Here is a 22,813-nt window from a genome sequence, read left to right as displayed (position 1 = left end):
TCCCACAGTTACAGCTACATGATTGACAACGTCATACTGCTCATCACGGGCACACTGCACCAGCGCTCTATTGCTGAGCTTGTGCCCAAGTGCCACCCACTAGGCAGCTTTGAGCAGATGGAGGCTGTGAACATCGCACAGACCCCTGCCGAACTCTACAACGCCATTCTGGTAGACACACCTCTGGGTGAGCTGCTGTGGTGGATGAGGGAGGAGGTGGGCAGTGGCATCAATATCAGTGCCTCATGGTGGGATTTGTGGACTCTTGGGGGCAACCCTGAGCCAGAAAGCAAGGCCTGCTCTTCCCTTTATCTTGCCTTCCCTTTCTCTCCTCCTTACCCTACCTTCAGCTCCTTTTCTGTTGCTTTTGCTGGGCCAGGCAGGCTACCCACAGGGCCTGACTCGGACCATCTAACTTTGTGAAACTGGCTGATTTCTCAGAACGCAGAGGAGGGCTGAGCTCATGGAGAATGGAGAGACAGGCCTGATCCCTTGGAGTTTTGGGAGCTCTGACAGACTGTGGCCCCAAGCTGGGCCGGAGTGGCTGGCTGCCTGTGAGGCAGAGGAGGGAAGCAAACAGTTTCACTTGCCTCCACTGAGCAGGTCCCAGGGGCCAGGTCAGGCACTGTCCAGCAGGATGCAGGGTCCATGTCAGAGGCCAAGGAAGGAAGGGGAACAGAGAGCTTCCCACAGGACCCCGCCTAGGCAGCTCTGGCTCCTGCCTTCCTTGGAAGCTGGGGAGAAAGCACTAAGGCTGTCACCAGCTAGGGCCCTCACAGCCAGAGTCCTAGTTCCCAGGACACCACTTCCAGGAGGCCACCATGGTTGAATCGCTGGGCTCTGAGCTGCACTTGGTCCTGCATTAAGAGGCCTGAGCCCTACCTGCTGGCCTTATCTGACATAGACTCACCCAGTAACCCTGAGCTAGTTCTGGGCTGTTTGTGGCTTTTTCAGTTTCTCCATCTGTATAGAAAAGACAGACCAGGGAGTCTGTGGGCCCCCCTGGGGGTAAGGGAGCTCCATGCTGCTTTGGCCTCTACTTCCAGCCTGACAGTGGCCCCTTGGTCACTGGTCCATGCCCATCCAGCTGTTAGACTCACTTCTGATCCTAAGGAGAAGGAAGTTGGCTTTCCACATGTAGGCCCCAGGCCCTCCTGGGGGATACAGGGAAGTGGGCGTCAGGCCCCAAATCCACAGCTGCCCCTCAAGAAGGGAGGATGTCACAGCCTCTTATGCAAGCCTGTCTTTGGCATGGTCTGAGCTTGGGTCTGCCCCAGAGGCGATTAGATCATGTTATGGCTGGCCGCCTCTTTTATAAATCAATTTTAGGAGAGAGAAGGCTGGAGAAGCTCAGGTCAGTACACATGGCCTGGAGTATTGCTTCTGCCACTTCCAAAGCAATAGCCCAGGGCAGGTTGGGGGGGTCCCCCAATACCCAGCCAGATGGTCCTTGTGGCGGGGGCCCTCTGTGTCCTGCAGGTGTGGTTGAACTCCAACAGGATTCTTGTCTAGCCTAAGTCTACTTGCCCACCCCTCACACCCATGTTTTTCCTCCCCAGCGGCTTTTTTCCAGGACTGCATCTCAGAGCAGGACCTCGACGAGATGAACATTGAGATCATCCGCAACACGCTCTACAAGGTAGTACTCCCCTCCCCCCAGAGCAGTGGCCGATTAGCCTGTAGGCAGAAGAGGGCCATGGGCGTGGTGGGGTGGTGGGACATGACACAGCTGCACCGGGCTCCTATCCCAGGGGCTTATCTGCTCACTTTCTGGCTCCCGTGATGGGCGCAAGGCTGCATGAAACAGGTTCTCCATCCCTAGGTGCCCGAGGCAGGCCCAGATAAGATCGGCAGGAGTGGATGGTGCTCCATTGCATTGCCTGTCAGAGCTGGCTCCTGGATGACTGCTTCCAGGAGGGTCACAGGCCACCACTCAGGCCATAGCTCTCAGGCTCACCCCACCTGGACTGTTGCCAGCAAGGACAGGCACTTGAGCAGAGGTAACTGTGCTCAGTTATAGGTGGAAAAAGGACCCAGCCAGGCATAGCCAGGTCCCCGTGTCCCTCTCAGATTCCTAGGCCTACAGCCAGTGCCACGTCTGACCATCCTCATCTCCCATGTACCGCCTGCTTCCCACCAGGCTGTGGCACAGGCTGGTGACCCCTGAAGATAGAGTGGGCTTGAGATTCCTGGGTCAGCACTGCCCTGTCCCAAAGAGGATAGGAGCAGGGCTGGGAGCCAAGGAAGGGGGCTGGCCAGGGACCAGTGAGGGACATTTGGAACAGACTGGTCTCCGGCCATGGTGAGGTACTGAGCTATGATGCCAGGACCCCTGATGGGCTGCAGCCAGGAACATGGGTCAGCAGTGGGCAGGCCCTGAGGGGGAGCTGAGGATAGCACTTGCCATGGACTCGACCTAACCCTAAGAACATCTTTCTGTTGGATGTTTACACTGAGTCTTCTCCTGCCCTGGTTGGAGCTAGGTGGCCAACACTGGGCTACAGCCTGAGCCTAGGCCTTCCAGTTTCCCTGCAGGAATCTGGGCCAGAGTGCAGGGAGGGTCCGGTGGAGGTGAAGGGCCTGCTTGGAAGTAGCAGTGGTGTAGGCAGGGGAATAGCACGTGCAGCAACAAGCATGGAGCATGGGCCAAGTGGCATGCAGTTTGTTGCGAAAGTGCAGATTCCAGGTGGGCAGCAAGAGAGAGGTCTGGAAAAAGAGGCAGGCACAGGTTTGAGTCACCCAGGGCCTTGAATGCCAGGCCAGAAGTTTGAACTTTGTCCTGTGGGCAGAGTCTGCCAATGAAGGTTTCCAACAGGGCAAGTATCATCAGAAAGTCCTCTCTGGCCACAATGTGGAGGATGGATTAGAGGGGACAAGACTAGAACTAGGAAGATTACCAACTTCTTTAATCCTCAGGTCTGCCCTAGGAGCTAGGTAGGCATCAGTATCTGCATTTGTAAGATGAGGAAACTGAGGGCTCAGAGAACTAGGGTGGGTTGCCTGAAGCCACTTACTAGACACTGGCAGCACTGGGGATCACACCTGGCTCAGCCTGTTTGCAAAGCAAGTGCTCTCATTCACCCCGCTTATAGGGAGGCAGGCCTGCCAGCCAGAGAGAGAGTGTGTGCACTCGTTGAGTGCTCCTGCCCGCCCAGCTGGCCCATTGCCAGGTTCCCTGCCCTGAGACAGGGTGAGGGGTGTGGCTGTCCCCCCAGCCTCACCCACACCCTCACTGGGCCTGACTGGTTCTAGCTGGAGTCACTGGCGAGGACTGCCCTGGCACCAGCTTGTAAACACCGATCCAATGCTGTGGGCGCTGTGCCAGGACCGCCCGCCCATCAGGCGATGTCCCAGCCCAGTGGCCACAGATGGGAGATTAGGCAGCCCCTCAGCTCCCTGGCGGTTGGTTACTGTAGGCAGCTGGTGCAGCAGCCATGTGCTAATAGACTCTAGAGGACAGAATGAGGATGAGGAGGTGACCTTGGTACCTGATCCTTTGGGGTCTTGCCAGTTTCTTCTGCTGCCCTAGCCTCGCAAAAGAGTCTGGGCCTATCCCACCAGACTCCCTGACCCTGGGGTCAGCCTCTCCAGGAATCAGTACAGCTCAGTGAAGGCTTGTGGCATCCCCTACAGGTAAGATCTGCAGGCCCCACTAGGGCAGGCCTGGAGATTTGGGCACAACCAGCTTGGCCCGCCATAGGGAAGAGGTGGCTGAGGACAGTCCTAGAGGGATTAAACAGTACCACCAAGCCGTGGTAGGGTTGGCAGTTGTTTCTGCCACCCAAGCTCTCTGATTCTTGGGGAGCTATTGGGCTGGGGTCCACTCTTCTCTTTTAGGCTTCTTACTCCCTGACCTGTCCCTAGACTTTTGTTTCCTGTGACCCCAGTGGTCATCTCAGGCCTTCCCCTGAGTCCAGCTTGCCCAGTGCTGCTGGCTAGGCTAGGCCTGGGCTCATGAGCTCCTGGGTTTCATCTCACCCCTTCCCTTGGAGCAGCAGAGCCTGTGGCCCAAGTCAGCTGGTGGTGGGTAGAAAGGTCTCTGCAACTTGAAGGGAAGACCTCGGCACGGAAAGCTTTCTATACCTCCCAGTCCACATCCCCAACTTAGAAGAATAGTCTCTAGCCTGTGGAGCCAGAGTCCCTGTGACCATGCCACTAGAATGGGACCCAGGAGGATATGAGTGAAGGGAACTCCCCAGGGGACTGCAAGACCATGCCCCCTTCCTTGATATAGGGTGGTATGAGGAAGAAACTTGTGCCTGGCTGGTTTTATGTGAGTGCTGGAAGGGAACTGGGCCTGGCCTGACCTGTCTTCTCCTCATGCCCAGCAGATCCAATTTGCCTGGGCAGGAAGTGCTCTCTCTGCCAGCAGCGCTCGTGTCCCGCCATTGCACTGCAGGGCTGACGTCCGTGCAGGCAATAACCATCCCTCAGCAGGAACTGGGCTGACAGTTTGGTTCCTGCTTTGTGATGGCTAGGAGCTACCTGGGGGACAGGAGGAGAAGGAGGTGTTCTGTAAGGTGGAGTGCTGAGAGGGACCAGGGCACCCAGTCCAGGCCATGTCTCTGGACTCTCAGGAGTAACCTTCCCTCACTAGTCCATCGACACGTGGGTTTCTAAGGCTGAGGAGGGGAGATCTCAGGGAAAGACAAAGCCCCTCTCTGAGCCTGGCCCTCTGTGGGATGGGGGCCAGGGGAGTACTGTACCATGGAGCAGACAGTTGGTCAGAAATTGCTCTGTCACTCCTGGGGTGGGGGAGGCAGCAGGCTACTACTGCTTGACTGATTAGCAGTTGGAATTTGTGGATGTTTTCAGGGGTCTGACTTGGGGGCTGCCCTGGCCAATCCATGGGGGTGATGTTTGGACTCACCATGAAAAGGGCTCAGGAGGGAAGGAGAGAACTGTGAGTAGGAGGCCTGGCAAGCCCCCTAGAGTCTCTCCACCTGCGCTGAGCAAGCTCCATGCTCTGCACAGGCCTACCTGGAGTCCTTCTACAAGTTCTGCACCTTACTAGGAGGGACCACGGCTGACGCCATGTGCCCCATCCTGGAGGTAAGTGCCTACCGACTCTCCTGCCTCCTGGTCCCTGGTAGCCCTGGCCTTGGGGGAGCCATGCCAATTGACTGGCCACTGCCTCCCTTCCCCTCCCTCTCTCCTTGCCTGTGCACTGGCCCCAGTTTGAAGCAGACCGCCGCGCCTTCATCATCACCATCAACTCCTTCGGCACAGAGCTGACCAAGGAGGACCGTGCCAAGCTGTTTCCGCACTGTGGGCGGCTCTACCCTGAGGGCCTGGCCCAGCTGGCTCGAGCTGACGACTATGAGCAGGTCAAGAATGTGGCTGACTACTACCCGGTGAGTGTCCTGGCTATGGGACGGTGGGTGGGCATATTGGTGCCCGCATACCCAGCCCACACCCAACAGTGCCCCCATGCTCATGCTTCACACCACTGCCCTGCACCAGGAGTATAAGCTGCTCTTCGAGGGTGCAGGCAGCAACCCTGGAGACAAGACCCTGGAGGACCGATTCTTTGAGCACGAGGTGAGTGCTGGGCCTTCCTGTCATAGGGAGGGGTTGGTGGCTCAGGCCTGACTCTGCGGTCATGGCCACCTGCACACCACGCCTGTTTCCACAGGTGAAACTGAACAAGTTGGCCTTCCTGAACCAGTTCCACTTTGGTGTCTTCTATGCCTTTGTGAAGCTCAAGGAACAGGAGTGTCGCAACATTGTGTGGATTGCTGAGTGCATCGCCCAGCGCCACCGCGCCAAGATCGATAACTACATCCCCATCTTCTAGTGCCCTGGCCCAGGGCTCCCCACAAGTGTGTGTGTCTGTGCGTGCTGTGACAAAGCCCACGGCTCACCTACCTGCCCTGGGGGGTAGCACATAGTCCTCCCAGCCGCCCAGCTTCCCTGACCCTCTCTGAGACTACTCTTGGGCCTGAAAAGGGGCTAGGCACCTGCTCCCCTCCCCAGGCAAGGATGGACCAGCCCTCCCCCGCACCCTCCCACTCCAGAGCACGGAGGCTCCCTCAGCCCTATGTTTACAGCCACTGACATGTCTGAGAAGCATGTGGTCACTTTTATGTTCCTCCCTGACCTGAGAACCCCTGGGGGCAGCGGCGAACCTCCCCTTCCGTCTGTGGGTCAGCCCCAGAGCCACGGTCCGGGGTGGGGGATAAAGTGTGTGTGTCCTTGGAGCGGGGAGGAAGTAGCTCTGCAGCCCCCTCCCTCAGCTCTGCCTCTGAGACAATAAACTGTTCTCTCTACTCCCGGCTGTCTGCTATCTCTTCTGGGCCCTAGTACCTCTCCCAGACCCCCAACTTCCCTAGGGTCCCCCCTTGCTGAGTCCACCACCACCTAAGCCTTCTCTCTCTCTCTCCAGTCGGCAGCCCTAGGCTGGTCCTCTCCCCATGCAGCTAGATTTTTCAGGGTGGGGGAAGTCACTGGAGGGATGGCCCTTTCCTCTGCTGGAGGCTCAGACAGGCCTGTGGAGCCAAGTCCTGGCCCTGGAGGGCCCCCAGGCCTCCCTGTTTGCATCATTGAGCCCCACAACTCCCTGGGCTGGGGGCATTAACCCCATTTCACAATGAGGAAACCCAAACCTATGGATAAATGATCTGCTCAAGGTGAATGAAGGAGGGTAGATATGAACAAGAGTCTGTGCCCAGAGCCCATGCAGAGCCCCCAGGGTTCCCAGTCTGTCACACAGCCACAGCCTGTCACCCAGCCGTCACCCCCTCCAAATACAGCATCTCCCCCATTCTAGGAGAAATAAAATTTATCTTTATTTAAAAAGTGACAAGCAAGTAGGGTATTCAGCTTCTGTGTGGCTTGGGGGGCTTGGGGTGGGTGGGGCTCCAATTCTTGAGCCAGTCAAGAAACAGCTGGGATTCACCCTTTGCATTGCAGCAGTGAGGCACTGGTACCGAGAAATAATCCTCAGGGAGTCCCCAACCCACCCAGTCACTCCTTAGTTTGCAGAGGCAAACTATGGCAGGATCCTGTCAAACTACAGCTAAGTCTTGCACTAAACTCCCCATCCAGCTGGGTTCTTCAAGCTGCAGGGTGGAGCCTTGTGCCTAGGAGGGTCTATCGGGCTCATGAAGCAGCAGAGAGAGGCTAGCTGTTCACTGGGAAGCCTCAGCCTCAACAGGCTTGACCTGGGGCATCAGCAGTGGGTGGGGCTGGAGTCCTTTAGGCCAGGCCCCAGGGCAGACCTGGGGGTCACAATGTCTAGGGGAGAGTCAAGAGCTCATGGGAGCTCCTCTGCTGGAGCAGCTAGGCCATATGTGCACATTGCTCATCGGGCCGCCGTGGGGGAAGTGCCTGGGCTTGAGTCTGGGTCCTGGGCTGCATCTTGGGAGGGGGTAGGGCTGGGCTGGCCAGGCCGCAGGGCTCTTGGCAGACAGGGACTAATGAAGAAGGTCTGTAGGAAGCGGCGCCGCAGACCCTCAGGCAGGTAGTAGTGGATGAAGTACATGAGTCCCATGCCATGGCCCGGGTAATAGCGGCGTCGTGGCTGAGCTGCCAGCAGTGCATCAGTGATGGCATCTACAACCGGGCTGAGGTCTGGCAGCGCCAAGCGCAGGGAATGCAGGAACTGCCCATGGAAGTGCTCAATATAGTCCTCACCGTAGGCCTGCAGCAGCTCTCGGGGCAGGTTGGCCAGCAGCAGCTGCTTGCGCCGCTCCCAATTGCCCACGTTTAGCACTGACTCTGGGGAAGGAGTGGCAAGGTGAGAGTGGGATCAGTTAGGGAAGTCAAAGCCAGATCCAGGTCTGTCTAACCCACAACCCAAGACCTGCCTCCAGCCAAAGCCACACCCATCCTCAAACCTGACCCCACCCCAGATAAGACCACACCCATCCCTCTTTTCCCAGCCCCAAACCCCAACCCCTACCTGTCTTGAAGCAGCCAGGCTGGATGACGCTGACCTTGACTCCCCAGGGCAGAAGTTCACAGCTGAATGTATCCATGAGCAGTGCCATGGCGGCTTTGGAGGTCCCATAGGCCGCCAAGCATGGATATGGCATGTCTCCTGGGGATGGATTGGGAGTCGGGCAGCTCAGCCTGGGCCCGGGGCTCCAGAATCCCTTCCCCTGCACCTCAGCAGCATCTTTTCTGCTCAAGTGGGGGAGGGCACTCACCTGCCGGGCTGCCCACAGTCACGATGCGACCCTTGGAACGGCGCAGCAATGGCAAGAGGCCTTTGGTGAGCTCAAGCGCGCCAAAGAAGTTCACCTCCATGCAGCTGCGGAACGTGGCCACTGGAGACAGCTCCACATCAGCCACTACATCGTTGTGGCCCGCATTGTTGACCAAGCCCCACAGACCTGAGGGCATGGAGCGGGGAGAAAAGCTGCAGGTCAGCTCAGCAGCAAACCTCCAATCCCTGCCCCTTCACACCCACCCATGCAGCCATGCCCTCTCCTGGTAGAGCCACACCCACTGACCTGTGCTGGTGGTGTGGGTCTTTGTGAACTCCAGTGCACGGCTAATGTCCGCCGGCTTGGTCAGGTCCATCTGCAGTAGCCTTAGGCGAGGAGAACAGCAGGCACGCAACTCCAGGGCACCAGGGCTATCCAATTCCAACACGGTAGCCAGCACGGTGAAGCCCATGGCGTCTAGCTTCTTGGCCGTCTCCTTGCCAAAACCAGAGTCACAGCCTGGCCAGGGCAGAACAGCCAGTGAACTTCCACTGTGGCCTAGTCCAGCCTGAGACACCCTAGGATCCAGGCCCCTGGACACCCAATCTACCAGCAGTCAGCCGTCCTCCCTCTTTTCCTAGGCCAGTCTCTGGCAGGCTTTGCCCCTCTAGCTGAGCACCTGAGCACTAGCTCTTTCACAGCTGTCACCTCCCTGACTCCCCATAGCTACTCGATCAAACAGAGCTTATGATTCCCACTTTAGAGATGAGGAAACAGACCTAGTAATGCTGTTGCTTCCCAAAGGCACTCAGCCAGGAAAAAGTAAGGTCAGAACTCTACCATAGGGCAGCCTGAGACCCAGTCCCAGCTCTGATGTCCTTATGCCTGCTCGGTATCAGGGAGATAGCAGCAACCTCTCCCTTCCTTTCTCGCTGCCCTTGCCCAGGCTTCTTCCTCTTACCTGGAAGCAGCCTGCTTTTTAGTCCTGTCCCATTTTGCCCCTTTGAATCCATTCTCTCTCTAAGCTGCCAGAGAGATCTCTCCAAAAATGACACTATCACTCTGCTGCTGAAAACTTTTCCAAAGCTCCCACAACCCTTAGGATGAAGCCCAAGCCCTCTGCTTATCTAGGCCCTGCACAACCTGAGCCGCCCCCCTCCCTTCCCAACCTCAACACCCCCTACTGTTGTTCCAGGCTCTAGGCAAGCTGGAGGCCCATCCGCATGTCACCCCTGACCCTCACCCATGGAATTTCATCAGTGGCAACAGTAGGGCATTCTCTGAGCCCCAGATCACTTGCCCTCAGGACAGGGATGATGATGGATGGAGTAGAGAACAGACCTGCGTTTCAATCCCTTCCCACACCCAACAAGTGTGACCTGAGGTCAATTACCACTCTTGGAGGCTTAATTTCCTGACTTTGGTATGTAGAGAGAGGAACCACCAGGCAGAGCCAGAGTAGGGGTCAGATAAGCCCCTGCTTCCTTGATTGTTCCCATTCTGATCCTGGCTCTGTGGGTGGCCAGCGAGGGGATGGGGAAGGCCAGTGAGGGAGGAGGCTCTCTGAAGCCTGCCCTTCTGGTGGTCCTGCTGAGCAGAAGCTGCAAGTCACTCTGCTTCCCCACTCCAGGAGGCTCTGCCCCCATCCCCATCACAGCCCCGCCCCCTCTGCTGAGGCAGAGAACAAAGCTGGGCTGGGGGCTGCGAGCTGGGCATTGTGTGGCCAGCCAGCCAGGGCTGAGGGGTCGTTCCTGGGCAAGTCTGGCTGCAGGAGGGGAGTGAGCACAAGTGTGTGTCCACTTGCCTAAGCTCCCCCCAAGTGCAGACAGGCCCTTCACAGGGAAACTGAGGCCTCCAGAGCCTCAGCTCTGCAGTCCCAACACTCACCCACCTTCTACACCCTCTTGTTCATCTACATACCTCCGACCTGCCAGCATATTCACACACAGGCTCACTCTCATGAGACTGCTGCCACCCATCAGTGCACAGATGTGCACACAAGGCACCGAGTCACTCAGCCCAAACTCTGACCCCTGGGCTGAGCTCCAGGACAAGCCTTGGCCAGTGGTTCTCAGGGCATTCTCAGGGAGGGGTGGGTAGCAGCTCTGGCAGGCTCAAGACACCATGTTCCTGGCAGGTGGGGCAGGGCCTGGTCACCTACTTGTCTTGCAGTCAGGTGGTGAGAGAGGAAACCCGAGTTTCGGGCAGTGGGAAGCTTGAAGACCCACTTCTGATGCTTACATGAGGTGAGCTCCCCCATCACAGGGCTTTGTAACCAGAGATGGGGGAGCCCAAGTCACAGAAGGTGTCCTTCCACTCACCTCACTCTCAGGCTCAAAGCTAGGAGAAGTAACAGCAGCAGAAAAATGTGTGAGGCGAGATTTCAGGAAAGACCGCCTACTGGGTCACTAGTACACGCAGATAGCCTGGGTCCTGTTGAGGCAGCTCACAAATTAGAAGGCAAGAGGGGAGCTGCCTTGTCCCTGGGAGCAGAGCTCGCAACCTAGTCCCTACTTCATTCCAGGAGGGTCTGTTATCTTTCCTTCCTCAAACCCCTGAAACTGGGGTCCCCTGAGGCTTTGCACTGCACTCTGAACTCAGGTTTCTCCCTGCAGCCTGAGCCCTGCCCTATCTCTCTCCTCTTTGCTGAAGCCCAAGGCTCTCATGGCGCCCTGACTCCTATTCCACCTCAGCACAGTCTGGCTTCTTGCCTAGCATTCAAGGCCCCTTCTGAGGAAACAACCTCACATCCCAGCAACCAGACTGGTTACCCATTGTCTCCTACTCATGCCATGTTCATTCTCCCTCAAGCCTTTGTCCCACACTCCGTCTGATCCAAAACACCTTCCACACCCCACCTATCTCCACTCATCCTCTGAGGCCCAGCTCAAGGATGGCCTCCTCTGGGAAGTTCTCCCAGCTCCATCTGATCATGCAGGGCCCCCTACTGGAACGAGGTCTCTAAGAAGCTAGTCTGGTGGCTGCGCCCAGCCCAGCCCCAATGCAAGGGCAGAGCCCTGAGCACCTGTCCAAAGCTATGGGAGTTGTGGGAGAGTCTAGGCTGTCCCTTCCCCCATACAATGGAGCCAGTGCCCCTTGGCCTTTCTCCCCCTCCCCACTTCCTGTTTGGCCTTAGCCCCCCCTTCCCCTTCCCTCATTCTGGTGACAGATTTATTCCCTGCTCCAGACAAAGGGAGCTCAGGCAGGCGGCCAGACGCACCTCAGCAGCTCTCCAAGACCTCCTTCCTGGGCATGGAGGGCCAGGAGGAATGTGGGGTGGGGTGCTGGGTGCAGACTCTAGGTTGCTACCTCAGCAGTTTGGGGGTGGGTAACAGGATCTGAGAGGCAGCTGAATGCCCAGCTGCCTTTCATGGTGACCTCAAGCTTTTCTTGACTCCAAGGTTCCCAGCCAATTGGAGGGTGGGGTGGGGGTCCCAATTCTCCACCCAAGTGGCTTCTTCTGGCCCCAGAGAAGAGGAGATGGGGCCTCCCACGTGGGAATGTTAGGCAGAGTTCAAGGGGTGACCATCCTCTAAAGTCCCTCTGAGCACTCTCTCCTTTCGGAAGACTGCTTTGTTGGGGAGGGAAAAAGCATAAACCCCAAACTCCAGGAGGCTCCGTCTTTCTCAGCCACTAGTTTCCCCTGCGCACCTGCCCACTCCGTGCCTCATTTTCCCTCCAACACTCCTCACCGCGGCAGGTAGTTAACCCGGACTTGGGAAGGTACCCTGCGTTTCCTACTTGGCTCGCTCTCTGCACCCAGAGGAGGGACAGAACTCTCCCTCCACTGCGATGGGGGGCCCACCTTGCCCTAGCGTGCCCATGGGGAACCCTCTGCGTGTCTGGCTCCGCCCTCGAGCCTGGAGTCCCCGCTTTCGGCGCCCCGCTCACTCACCGGTGATGAGCACCGCGCGAGTGGCCACCGGCAGGCGCGGCGAGCGCGCCAGGCGGGACAACGCGATCCAGCCGGCGGCGGCCAGCACGGCGAGTGCGGCCGGCGGGGGCAGCAGGCGCTGGCACAGCCAGTCGAGCGCGGCCAGCAGCGCCAGTGTCGCCAGCAGCGGGCGGCCCAGACGCAGGTCTGCGCGCAGCAGCTGCAGCAGCGCACGGGCCGCTACGAGCAGCCAGGCGCCGCCCGACGGCCAAGGCCAGCGCTCCATGGCGGCCGGGCTGGGCCGGGCTGGACCGGGGCGGGGCGGGGACCGGGCTGAGGAGCGGGGAGAAGGACAAGGACTCGGGGCAGGGGTGAGCAGGCGCGGGGTGCAGCAGAACACCGGCCAGGGGCGGGAGAGATACTGGCTTTCTCTGTTCGCCCTCGGGCCGAGCTTATAAAGAGCCCCGAGGGCGGGGAGAGGGCGGAGCGGAGGCGGGGTTAGGGCGGGGCTTTCCTCCACTTCTCTCCGTGCACCCCGCGCAGGGCAGGTGCCCCCCCCCCGCCCCCCCCCCCCCCCAGCTACCAGATCCGCTTTCGAAGAAGCCGGAACAAAGTCCTAAAGTTGCTGCTCAAGGAGGAGCCGCCTCGCCGCGGGCCGCGCCGGGAGAGGGCCAGTCGGTCTAGTCCTTGTGCCCTGCGTCCGCTCACCCCTACGCCCCACAAACGTGCCCAGGGCCGCTGAGCCGCCGCTCCCAGGTGAGCACATCCAGCTCACACTAGCTCGGGACACCTGAGGACGCGCACAACTTCCATTCAAGCTCCCCACTGGTAGCACTGCCGCTGCCGCCGGGCCTGCCGGCACACCGCGGGGAACTGGCCCTCCCGCACGTGGCCGCCGCCCGCACACGCGCCGCACTCCCACGCCGTGCGCCGTGGCGGCCGCGGGTCCCCCGCACACACGCCCTGAGGCACGCTCACACCTAAGCTGCCCGCCACCACAGATCCGGCTTGGGGCGGGAGCTCCCGAGCTCGGGTTCTCGGGAATCTCTTGCCTGCCTTCCCCCTTCCCTCCACGGCCCAGCCGTGCCACACAAGTGTATGTGTGTGAGGGTGGGTGGGGAGAGGGGTTCAGAGGAAGCGTGTCAGCCTCCCGTTACTTCCAGCCCACCCTCCAACCCCAGGGACTCCAAGAGCCAGGCCAATGGGGACACCTGGGGAGTCAGTGAGGGCACCTCTAGGACAGGGTGATCCCTGCACTGCTCACATGATTCCCCAGGGTATAAAATAAGTGATGTGAGTATGGGTGCATTTCCCTGCCTGTGTATATGAAGGTCTGTGTTTGTGTGTGGCCTGGAGGCCCCCCACCCTGACCACCCCCATGTCTGGCACCCTGTGCTTGGCATCCATGCCAGGGCTCTGCCAGACACTAGGAGTTGGTGCCAGTACCTGACTGCCAGGCCCTATACTGAGGGCAGTAGGTGCAGCCCATGGCGGAGGGGGGTCCTGTTTCCTGTGGGCCTCTGGGCCTTGCCCAGTGCCTCATCCATGCCCCAACTAGGTCCGGGGAGGTCATGGCCCCTCCCAGCCCTGTTGCCCATTCTCTATCTTAGGTGCCAAGGCTTTTTGCTAGGGCTTCAAGGCAATGCTTCCTCCAAAGCCTTCTCTGCCACCCAGGCATAGCCTCCAGGGGTGTCTCAGGGAGATGGCTGGGAGCCAGACCCACTTAAGGGGACAGGCTCGGGTGGAGGACCCATCTCCTATCCAGAGCCACTCTTGTGCCCCTACCTATTCCTCCTCCTGTAAGTACAGACATCAGGCTAGCCTTGGCCCTGGGAGGCAGGACTTGCCTGAGGAGGCTGTGTGAGCCTGACCTTGGGTACATGACCTTGGGTGCCTATATTTGTATATACGCGTGTCCATGGGCTCCATAGCTTGTCCAAGCACGCATAGTGTGTCTGTCCCTGTGCCATGACCTTGTATGTGCTTGTGAGTACATTTGTGTGTGCTTTGTGTATTTCCAATGATTCTCTCTCCTTCGGTCTGGTCATCCTTTGGAAACTTAGGGAAATGTTCCTTTTCCATAACCTACCAACTCCTGTTGTCCTGAATCTATGGCCCAGGCTTAGTGGTAGACACAGCACCCTTGGCCTGGCTTCCTGATCTGAGCTGTAGACCCTGGATTGGTGGGATCCCCCAGCTCTGGTCACCCTACTGAGAGTCTGACTGTGGTTTCTCCAGCTTCAGCCCATTAAGGGCTTCCCCCTTGGGACTAGGGAGGGGGTGTAGGTGAGGGAGTGAGGTGGGGGTCCCAGGCAGCCTTCAAGGTCAAGGTCACACAGGTAGTACCAGCACTTGCCAGAGCAGGAGTCAAAGGGTAGGGAGGTGGAAGCAGGAAAGCAAGGTGAGAACAGAGACTGAGAAACAGGATCCTACACTATCCTGGGAAGGAAACATGAAGGATCCTGACTCATTGGGAAGCCCACGATGGGGAGAGGGACTTGCTGAGAGTGAGTATAGGGAATTGCCTTTGGCTGCGGAGAATAGGATGGCTAGGATGAAGAGGGGATGTTTCCAGCTGAGCTGCTGGGACATTGTACCACCTTGGACACAACCATGAGTCTTGTGTGGTTTGGGTCTTGTGGGACTGGATAATCTACCACATTTTTCTTTTAAAGATTTTATTTTTCCTTTTTCTCCCCAAAGCCCCCCAGTACATGGTTGTATATTTTTAGTTGTGGGTCCTTCTAATTGTGGCATGTGGGATGCCGCCCCAGCATGGCTTGATGAGCGGTGCCATGTCCGTGCCCAGGATCAGAACCGGCGAAACCCCAGGCTGCCGAAGCAGAGCGCGCAGACTCAACCTCAGCCACGGGGCCGGCCCCTCTACCACATTTTTATATAAATCTCTCACCTCCTAATTCATTCCACTTCTTAGGCCAGGAGGCCAAGACTCCTTCCTAGGATCTATGCTCCAGCCCCCTGTGGCCTCCTCAGCAGCTGACCCCTTACCCCTCACCAGGTGGAGATGGTCTTGGAAGTGGAAAGAAGGTGGTTCTGGCAGTCATGGCTGGGAAGGGCTGGCCCAGCCCTGTCTGAGGCCTGGTGCCAAGTTGTGCCTGCCCAGGGGCAGAGAACCAGCCTCTGCCAGAACCAGGAGTCTAGGCTGGCAGGGCCTCCAGGGAGGAGAATGGAAGGGGGGCAGAGGGTAGGGCCTCAGCAGATAAGGCAGGGCCTGAGGAATGAAGGGCTACCAGCAGGAGGAGAGGCCCTGACCCACCCACCCCTATGCTCTCAGCCCATAATCTTTGTCCTTCGTCCTGCGCTCCCACTCCACTTTGGTCAGAAACCTGGAGAGCCAAAGCCTTAGCATGCCCCAGGCTCTGGAGGGCCCAGAGGTGGGTTGGGGACTGGCAGGTTGGCTCTGGTCTGGTCCAGCTGAGTCCAGCAATTCACTGGCACCATCTGCTGGCCTTTTGGGGAGGGTGCCGCTCTGAAGGGGATAAAGGGAAGGTGACCGCTGGATTTGAGGAATGGTGGTGGGGTGGGGTGGGGTGTGATGGGGGTGTGTGTGGGGCGGTGCCAGGTAGCAGTGTCCAAGCGCTCATTCTCTGTCCCCTGGCCACACCGGGGTTGCTGGAGCCAAGCACACCCTTATCACCTCTTCCTCCCTCTGTGGTCCAGCTCAGAAGCAGCAGACTCCTAAGGAGGCCCTGTCGTGCACTCTGCTCACTCCTGGCACCCCGCCACATCTCCCTCTCCTGCAAAGAGGGGCCTCCCTTCCTGCCAATGGCCAGTCCTCCACCCAGGTTCCAGACCCCATCCCTCCCTGTCCTCAAATGCAACAAATTTTTATTGAGTTCCTACTGCATTCCAGGCCCTTTGCTGGGCACCATGGATATAATAACTAACCACTGGCCCCTTCCTGGCAGCATGCAACCAGCTCTGGCCTCTCCCCCTGTAACCACAATAAAGAACTTCTTTCACCTCAATCCTATACCCCTTTCCTCAAGTGCTGTTCTCATGCTCTCCACCACTATTCTCAGCCACATTTCTCTAAAATTGTCTACAATCACCATCTCCCCTCTCCCCTCCCTCACTCTAGCTCTGAGTCAGCTCCCCCTCCTGACCTTGCCAGAGATCACCAGTGAATGACATCCTAGTCCCCAAATAACATAGACACATCTCTGCTTTCAGTTAACTTAGCATCCTCAAAGCCTCTGCCCTGCTGGCCACTCCTCACTGCCCCAAGACCTTTCCCCTTTGGCACCTGTGAAGCCACCGCTGCTGAATTTCTTCCTACCTCCTTGGTTCTCCTCGGCCTCCTTTGCAAGCTTCTCTCCTTGTGAGTGAAGCTCTGGCTGTGGAGGCCTCACCCGTGGTCCTTTCCCCCACCATGAGCTCATCTTCCTACTCACATGCTGGGGACTCCCACACTCCTTCCTAGCCAAGGCCTTGCTCTTGACTCCAGGCCTGTGTGTCCAGCTGCCCCTGGACACCTCCCTTGGACACCCACAGGCTCCTTTCACTCAGCATGTCCAAAGCTCGTCTCATCATCTTCCTCAGTTCTGGCAGCCACCCCCTCCCCACCTCATCCTCAATTTTCATTCCATGCACTGGCCTCCAAACCTGTTGCTCTATCCCAAGCCCAGGGTTGGGTGCAGAAGCCTCACAATAGCCCTTTGTAGTAGGTAGCATTATTACAATTTTACGTTCAAGGAAACTGAGGCTTCCAGAGGCTAAGAAAATTGTTCAAGGTCTCAAACTCAGGTGCACTTGAGTTTGCATCTTGGACGACCCCAAGGTTCAAACTCAGGGGGACCTGAGCCTGAAGTCTGGGCTCTTGAGAACTGTATTAATGCAGAGCCACATTTGTCACATGAGGCCTCTTAGACTTCGTTCTGAGAGCAAAGGAGAGCTGAGAATGGTCTGGAGTAAATGAGGCCCCTGTCTGGATTGGCCAGGAAGTGGATTTGGGGACAGGGGAAGAGTGGAGGCTGGGAGTCCTGTTGCATCTAGATGAGGGACAGAACCAGAGATCTGTTTCAGACAAACCAAGGTGCTCATGGACTTGCAAGGGCTGAGCCCAGAGGCAGCTGGATGCCATGGTCTCCAGCACATCATCACGTGCCATGGGAGCCCTGGAGATTGCCAACCCGCCTCCACGTGCCCTGGATGTGAACTGAAACCTTCTCACTTTTCAGAAGTACCCCATCTAGGCTGTGTACCTGGAAATCAGTCCCTTCGGTTACCTGGAAAAGGGGACCGTGAGATGCAGGAAGCTAGGAGCATCACTTGCGCTTTCAAATTCTGTCTGGCACCCTTCTCTGAACTTTATTTTTGCCTCCAGGATTGAAGGCAGATGTTTGGGTATTGGGGCCCTTGAATTTGGGAAACATTAAAGGAATGTGCTCTGAAGTGTTCTCCAGGAGAAGGGCAAGCCCCCACCTGAGAGCACTTTCAGGGAGAGTTTGCTGACTCCAGGTGAAACCAGCCCTCTTGGGTCCTGCAGTGTGGCTTTGAGTTATTAATCTTCTGTCACACTTACTGTGTGTTTGCTGTCTGCCAGTCCTTATGTTCAGCTTGCTCATACTTTATTTTACTTACTATCCTCACATCATCCCTATAAAGCAAACACTATCATTATCCTCTTCCTATACGTAAGAAAACAGACTCAGAGAGATTAAGTGACATGCCCTAGGTCACACAGCAGTCCAGACACTATGCTTCTACCCAAGGTACTGCCCCTTGGCCTTCAGCCTAGGAGGTTGGCATTATGCAGTGGGCAATACCCAGGCAAAAGACTAGCAACCTCTTTTTATTTGCTTCTGGATTAGAAAGATGTGTCCCAATGGTAGAATTAAGGCAAGTTGTTAAAACTAATTCCAAAACTTGCTTCCTTCACCCCTGATTCAGGCCTTTTCTTGGCAGAACAACTGCAAAAGATACAAAAATTAGTTGCTGTTGGCTGGCTGGTTTAATTTATTTGCATATACATAATTCAGCCCCACCCCCGGTGGCTAATATACCCCCTGGGAAAGCTGTGGCTGTTTTCCGATTGCTGGTGGGGAGGCCTGTGTGTGTTGTTTTTTTAAATAAACTGAAACCAGATGGAGGGGAGTTTTGTCCACAGCCTTGCCTACAATTTTCTCCAGCGAATTCCTTGAAAAGCCAACCACCTATGAGTGGTGCCGGTTCTCCTTGGAGGTCCCTCACCGCTGGTATGCAAATAGTGAGCAGGATTGGGATTTCCAAAAAGTGAAAACAAAAGGAAGAGAAAAAGAAGCTTCTTGGCCCAAGGGCTTGCGGGAATGAGGGGTCATCTCCTGGTGGAGCCCTGATTTTAGGTCTGCACTTAGAGTTTGTGTCCTCACTCTCCCTACTCCTCCCTTGAGATGGGGATTGGGCTGCGGGGGGTGGGGGTGGTGGTGGTGGTGGTGACGGGGTGAGTCTTGGGCTGAGCTTGATTCAGAATCACCTGGACCAACCAGTTGGTGAAAGTATGAGTTCCAGATCCTCACATACACCCCATTTGCAGCGCTAACTGCTGGCATGAGAGCTCGTCTCTCAAGATGGGTTTGATTTTTGAGTCAGTGGAGGTGGGTATTCCCCAAAAGGGGCCCAGACCACTCTTGTTTCCATCCTGGGAAGACCAGTTGCTCAAGGTGGTTATTGAAATATTTTTAACTGCCAGCCAGGTCTAGAGCTTTGTAATGCCCCTCGAGCACCTCATCACGCTATCCCTCTTTCAGAGACAAAGCAAGTGCGCCCACTGGTCACAGTGCCAGGTTTAACATTTTTCTTCGCATCATGAATTGGGCATTGTCATAGTCAAGTATGACCCAGTCCCCAGGGAGGGGAGAACACTTCTTTCCCAGCCCCGACCTTCATTCCTAGCTTAGAACAGTGTTCTTTTGGATTCCCAGCCTTTTCAGATAATTGCGTCAGGTTACATAAGGTTTCGAGATATGAACGCTCAAAGGAAATTCCGCCAGGAGCAAGCCTGAGCAGTTCCGGCATGTAATTTGCTTTAAAGCATTCGAGGAAAAATTCAGGTGTCCCAACCCTGCACATTTCTGAAATAAAGTAAGAACAGCCAACAACTTTGCATGCATGGACCATTCCCCACAGAAATGAGCAAGCAAAAAGATTTCATGCTGAATGGAAATACCCCTCCCTAGGGAGCAGGAGGTCAGTTGCAAAGAGGGCAGATTTGACCTGGCTGCCATGGAAATCCTTGCCAGCACAGGAGGCCTTTTTTTTTTCTGCTTTATTTCCTCACACCCCCCCCCCCCCCCGCCCCCCGTACATAGTTGTATATCTTAGTTGCGGGTCCTTCTAGTTGTGGGATGTGGGACGCTGCCTCAGCGTGGCCTGACGAGCGGTGCCATGTCCGCGCCCAGGATCTGAACCCTGGGCCGTCGCAGCGGAGCACGTGAACTTAACCACTCGGCCACGGAGCCGGCCCCGGAGGCCTTTCCCCGCCACCCCCCTGCCCCCACCGTCTGCATCTTAGATAACACATGTGGTAAATACAAGCAATCAGTTTTCCAAGAAACATAAAGTAAAAACTGAATTACTGGCAGAGAAGCTTTAAAATCCTTCATTCCTAGCACTCTGTGGGCACATTTTCCACACACCATGATCTTTATTTCATTTGCCTCCTAGGGACAGCCCTACAGCACTTCTGTTGCATAAGGTACTGCTTCCAAACACCTTGTTCCCAACTGGAGACACAAAATAAGTTTTATCTATGTCCGAGAGAGTTCTGGAGGGTGACATTGTGTTCCAAGCTGCACTGGTTATAGTCAACAGTGAGAAAGCCACCAGAGCCTTCTCACTAAGGAAGCTGAGAGAATATTCTAAATACCGAATAGCATTTCTTTCTTAAAGCACAAAGCAGTCGTAAAAACCACTTAACATGGAAAAATTAATAGGAGGAGAGTGTCTTGAATGTAGCAAATTAAAAAAGAAATGCTTTACAAAAGACATGGAAAAAACAGATTTACTATATTGAAAGGCTGGTAATATAGGAAGGTCAATTTTTACACCAAAAGTAATTCAACAGGTATTATTTACTTTAAAAAAGGCTTCACAGGTATTGTTTACTTTACAAAAGTGTTATACATAGCACTATGCTTCCATTTATTCAGTCCTTCCTTCCTTCATTCAACAAACATCTATTGAGTGCTTATGTGTTCCAGGCTCTGTGCTTGGGAAGCCATGGTGACCAAAACAAACATCATTCCTTTCCTTGTGGTCTCTGACTGGAGGGACAGCCCCTAATCGATGACTATACAGTCAAGGAGCCACTGACGGAAGGAACTAGAAAGCAGAGTCCCATGGTGCTGCGGGAGCAATGGCCTCTTCTGTTCTGAGTGTCAGAGAAAGTTTTCCTGGAGGAAGTGATGTGCCAGGTAGTAAGAGCATCATACGCAAAGGCCCTAGTATAAGAAGGAGCCTGGTCCTTCCAGGAAAGGGAGTCCATGAGGCTGCAGAGCTCAGCCAGAGCCAGGGGACAAGGGAGGTCTTGGAGGCTGCAGTGAGAAGGAGATTTTGATTCTAATTTCATGGTATATCGAAATACCACTCCCTGGGGAGGAGGGAGAGTCATTGAGGGTTGTAAGCAAGAAGTAAAATAATCAGTTTGGCTTTTTTCTTTTTAAAGACAGCCACAAACTGTGAGGAGAATGGACTGGTGGGGGACGGGGAGCCCGCAGTGGAAACAGAAAGACCAGTTAGAAGGCTGCTGTGCTTGCCAGAACAAGAGATGCTGGTGGCCATGGGGACAAGCCAAATGGATAGGCTGACTCATGCAGGGCCTCTTGGAAAGGGTACTGTGACCCAGACGAAGTGGACCCAGAGAGCAAGAGTTGTGGTTGACCACGTCCCACCCAGGCTAATTTGATAATTAAAATTTAATTCCATTAGTTGATGAAATGGAAAGCATCATTTCCGGGTAGAAAGATAAGTCAGGTCTAGATTAAATATATCAATGTCTACTACCACTTGAACATTCTCTATGTGCTTTATATACATGACTACATTTTCAGGCATCACCACAGCCCTAGGCAGTAGCTATTGTTACCCCCATTTCACAGAGAAGCAAACTGAGATTGAGAGAGGTTAAAGAATTTGTTCAGCTGGTGACTGGCAGAGCTGGGATTGAAACAAGTAACCGGTGACAAGTCCCAGAAAGCCCCGTGTACTCTGGCTCTAATTAAGGACAGGTCGCTGGTTCCAGCCCAAGGTGGAATGAGCCGTCTTTGCTTGCCCAAGTGGGACTCTCTTCTGGCAATTCTAGGAGTCATGTCAGCCAGCTCAGAATCTTCTCAGACACGTGTGTGCAAGCCCTGAAAACCAGAGTTGGGCTTTTTCTCCCCTTGACCTGGGATCCCCCACCCTGGGCAGACCTGCCTTGCCGGTTGGGGGCAGCAGCTCTGGCCAGGAACAAGTCCTGCCGGAGGGGCTGACTTCTGTCCCTGAAAAAATGTGCCTCACATTTTTATAGAAATTGGCCAGAGGGGGTGGGAGGAGCTGGAACTACACTCCAAGTAAAGGGAATCCTGTGGGAAAAGGCCTGGGGGTCAAAGCTAATGCTGTGGGTTCCAGGAGCTGCACAATCCTCACAGAGGACAGGGGTGAGGAGGTGGAGGAGCTTTCCAGGCAGGGAAGCCATGCCATGACATTTCAATTGATCCTAAAGGCAGAAGAAGGGAGCCCTGGAAGTACCTTAAATGGAAGAGTGATGAGGTGGTGTTTTCACCTTAGGAAGATTTCTCTGCCATCTGCCTGCCCGGGAGCAGGCAACGTGTGGTCTTCCTCATTAGGTGATGCCCCGGGCAGTATCACGTTCTGGATTGGGGACCGCATGGTAATGACAGACTCAGAAGAACATTATCAAACTGCCTGTGTCTTTAAAAAGCAAATTTGGCCAGAGGGAGTCCAATTCTAAGAAAGCCTGGCCTGGAGTCACTCAGGCAGACATCGAGGGAATCTGAGCTGTCACTTGGATTTTTGTTTCAAGTAAAACAGCTTTAACTAGTTATGTGCATGTGGATCTATCCCTATTTGAAACCCACTGTATTACTTTCATATTGCTGCTATAACAACTGCCACAAATTCAGTGGCTTAAAACAACACAAATTTATTATCTTACAGTTCTGGAGGTCAGAAGTTTGAAATGGGTCTCGCTGAGCTAAAGTCAAGGTGTCAGCAGGCTGGTTCCTTCTGGAGGCTCTAAAGGAGAATCTGTTTCCTTGCCTTTTCCAGCTTCTAGAGCTGCCTGCATTCCTTGGCTCACACATCCCTTCCTCCATGTTCAAAGACAGCAGCATAGTATCCTCAAATCTCTCCGACCTCTGCTTTCATGACCACATCTCTTCCCACTCTGACCCTGATGCCTCCCTCTTATAAGGGCCCTTGTGATTACACTGAATTTACCTGGATAATCCAGGATACTCTCCCCCATCTCAAGATCCTTAACTTAAACATATCTGCAAAGTCCCTTTTGCTATGTAAGGTAATATAGTCATGGGCTCCAGAGATTAGGACGTGGACATCTCTAGGGGCTATTATTCAGACTACCACCCACTTTGACAAATAAAGAGAAAGAATAATAAGCCTGGCAGCTGGAAGGAGAATGGACTGGAAGTAAGCAGGCTGCTACGAGACAAGAGGCAGCTCTGGGCCGGAGTTGAGTGGGAAGAATGGATACAGGACATGTTTCTTAGGAAGGACTGCCTGGTTTGGGGGACTGTCTGGGTTAGATGGGCAAGGACTAGGAGGAGAT

General features: G+C 55.4%; 2 protein-coding genes across 2 annotated transcripts in view; one reads left to right on the top strand and one right to left on the bottom strand.

Moving 5' to 3' along the window:
* The window catches only part of ATP6V0D1 (ATPase H+ transporting V0 subunit d1), a 36,249-nt gene extending 29,980 nt beyond the window's left edge, over positions 1–6,269 (top strand). The window contains exons 3-8 of the mRNA XM_046681768.1: positions 9–187; positions 1,560–1,639; positions 4,975–5,052; positions 5,178–5,354; positions 5,464–5,541; positions 5,636–6,269. Of these exons, the coding sequence (XP_046537724.1) occupies positions 9–187; positions 1,560–1,639; positions 4,975–5,052; positions 5,178–5,354; positions 5,464–5,541; positions 5,636–5,797 (754 nt within the window). The 3' untranslated portion in view covers positions 5,798–6,269. The remainder of the gene's footprint in view (positions 1–8; positions 188–1,559; positions 1,640–4,974; positions 5,053–5,177; positions 5,355–5,463; positions 5,542–5,635) is intronic.
* Positions 6,270–6,418: 149 nt separating this feature from the next.
* On the bottom strand, positions 6,419–12,431 carry HSD11B2 (hydroxysteroid 11-beta dehydrogenase 2). The gene is made up of 5 exons (XM_046681767.1): positions 12,046–12,431; positions 8,457–8,669; positions 8,151–8,336; positions 7,904–8,041; positions 6,419–7,719 (listed from the first exon to the last, which is right to left on the bottom strand). Exons 1-5 carry the CDS (start codon positions 12,308–12,310, stop codon positions 7,304–7,306), a joined length of 1,218 nt encoding a protein of 405 aa, XP_046537723.1. The 5' UTR covers positions 12,311–12,431; the 3' UTR covers positions 6,419–7,303.
* Positions 12,432–22,813: the final 10,382 nt, after the last annotated feature.

This window comes from Equus quagga, chromosome 13 (assembly GCF_021613505.1).
Source record: "Equus quagga isolate Etosha38 chromosome 13, UCLA_HA_Equagga_1.0, whole genome shotgun sequence".
NCBI lineage: Eukaryota > Metazoa > Chordata > Mammalia > Perissodactyla > Equidae > Equus > Equus quagga.
The sequence above is the reverse complement of the archived record's forward strand: the minus strand, read 5'-3'. Positions and strand labels throughout refer to the sequence as shown.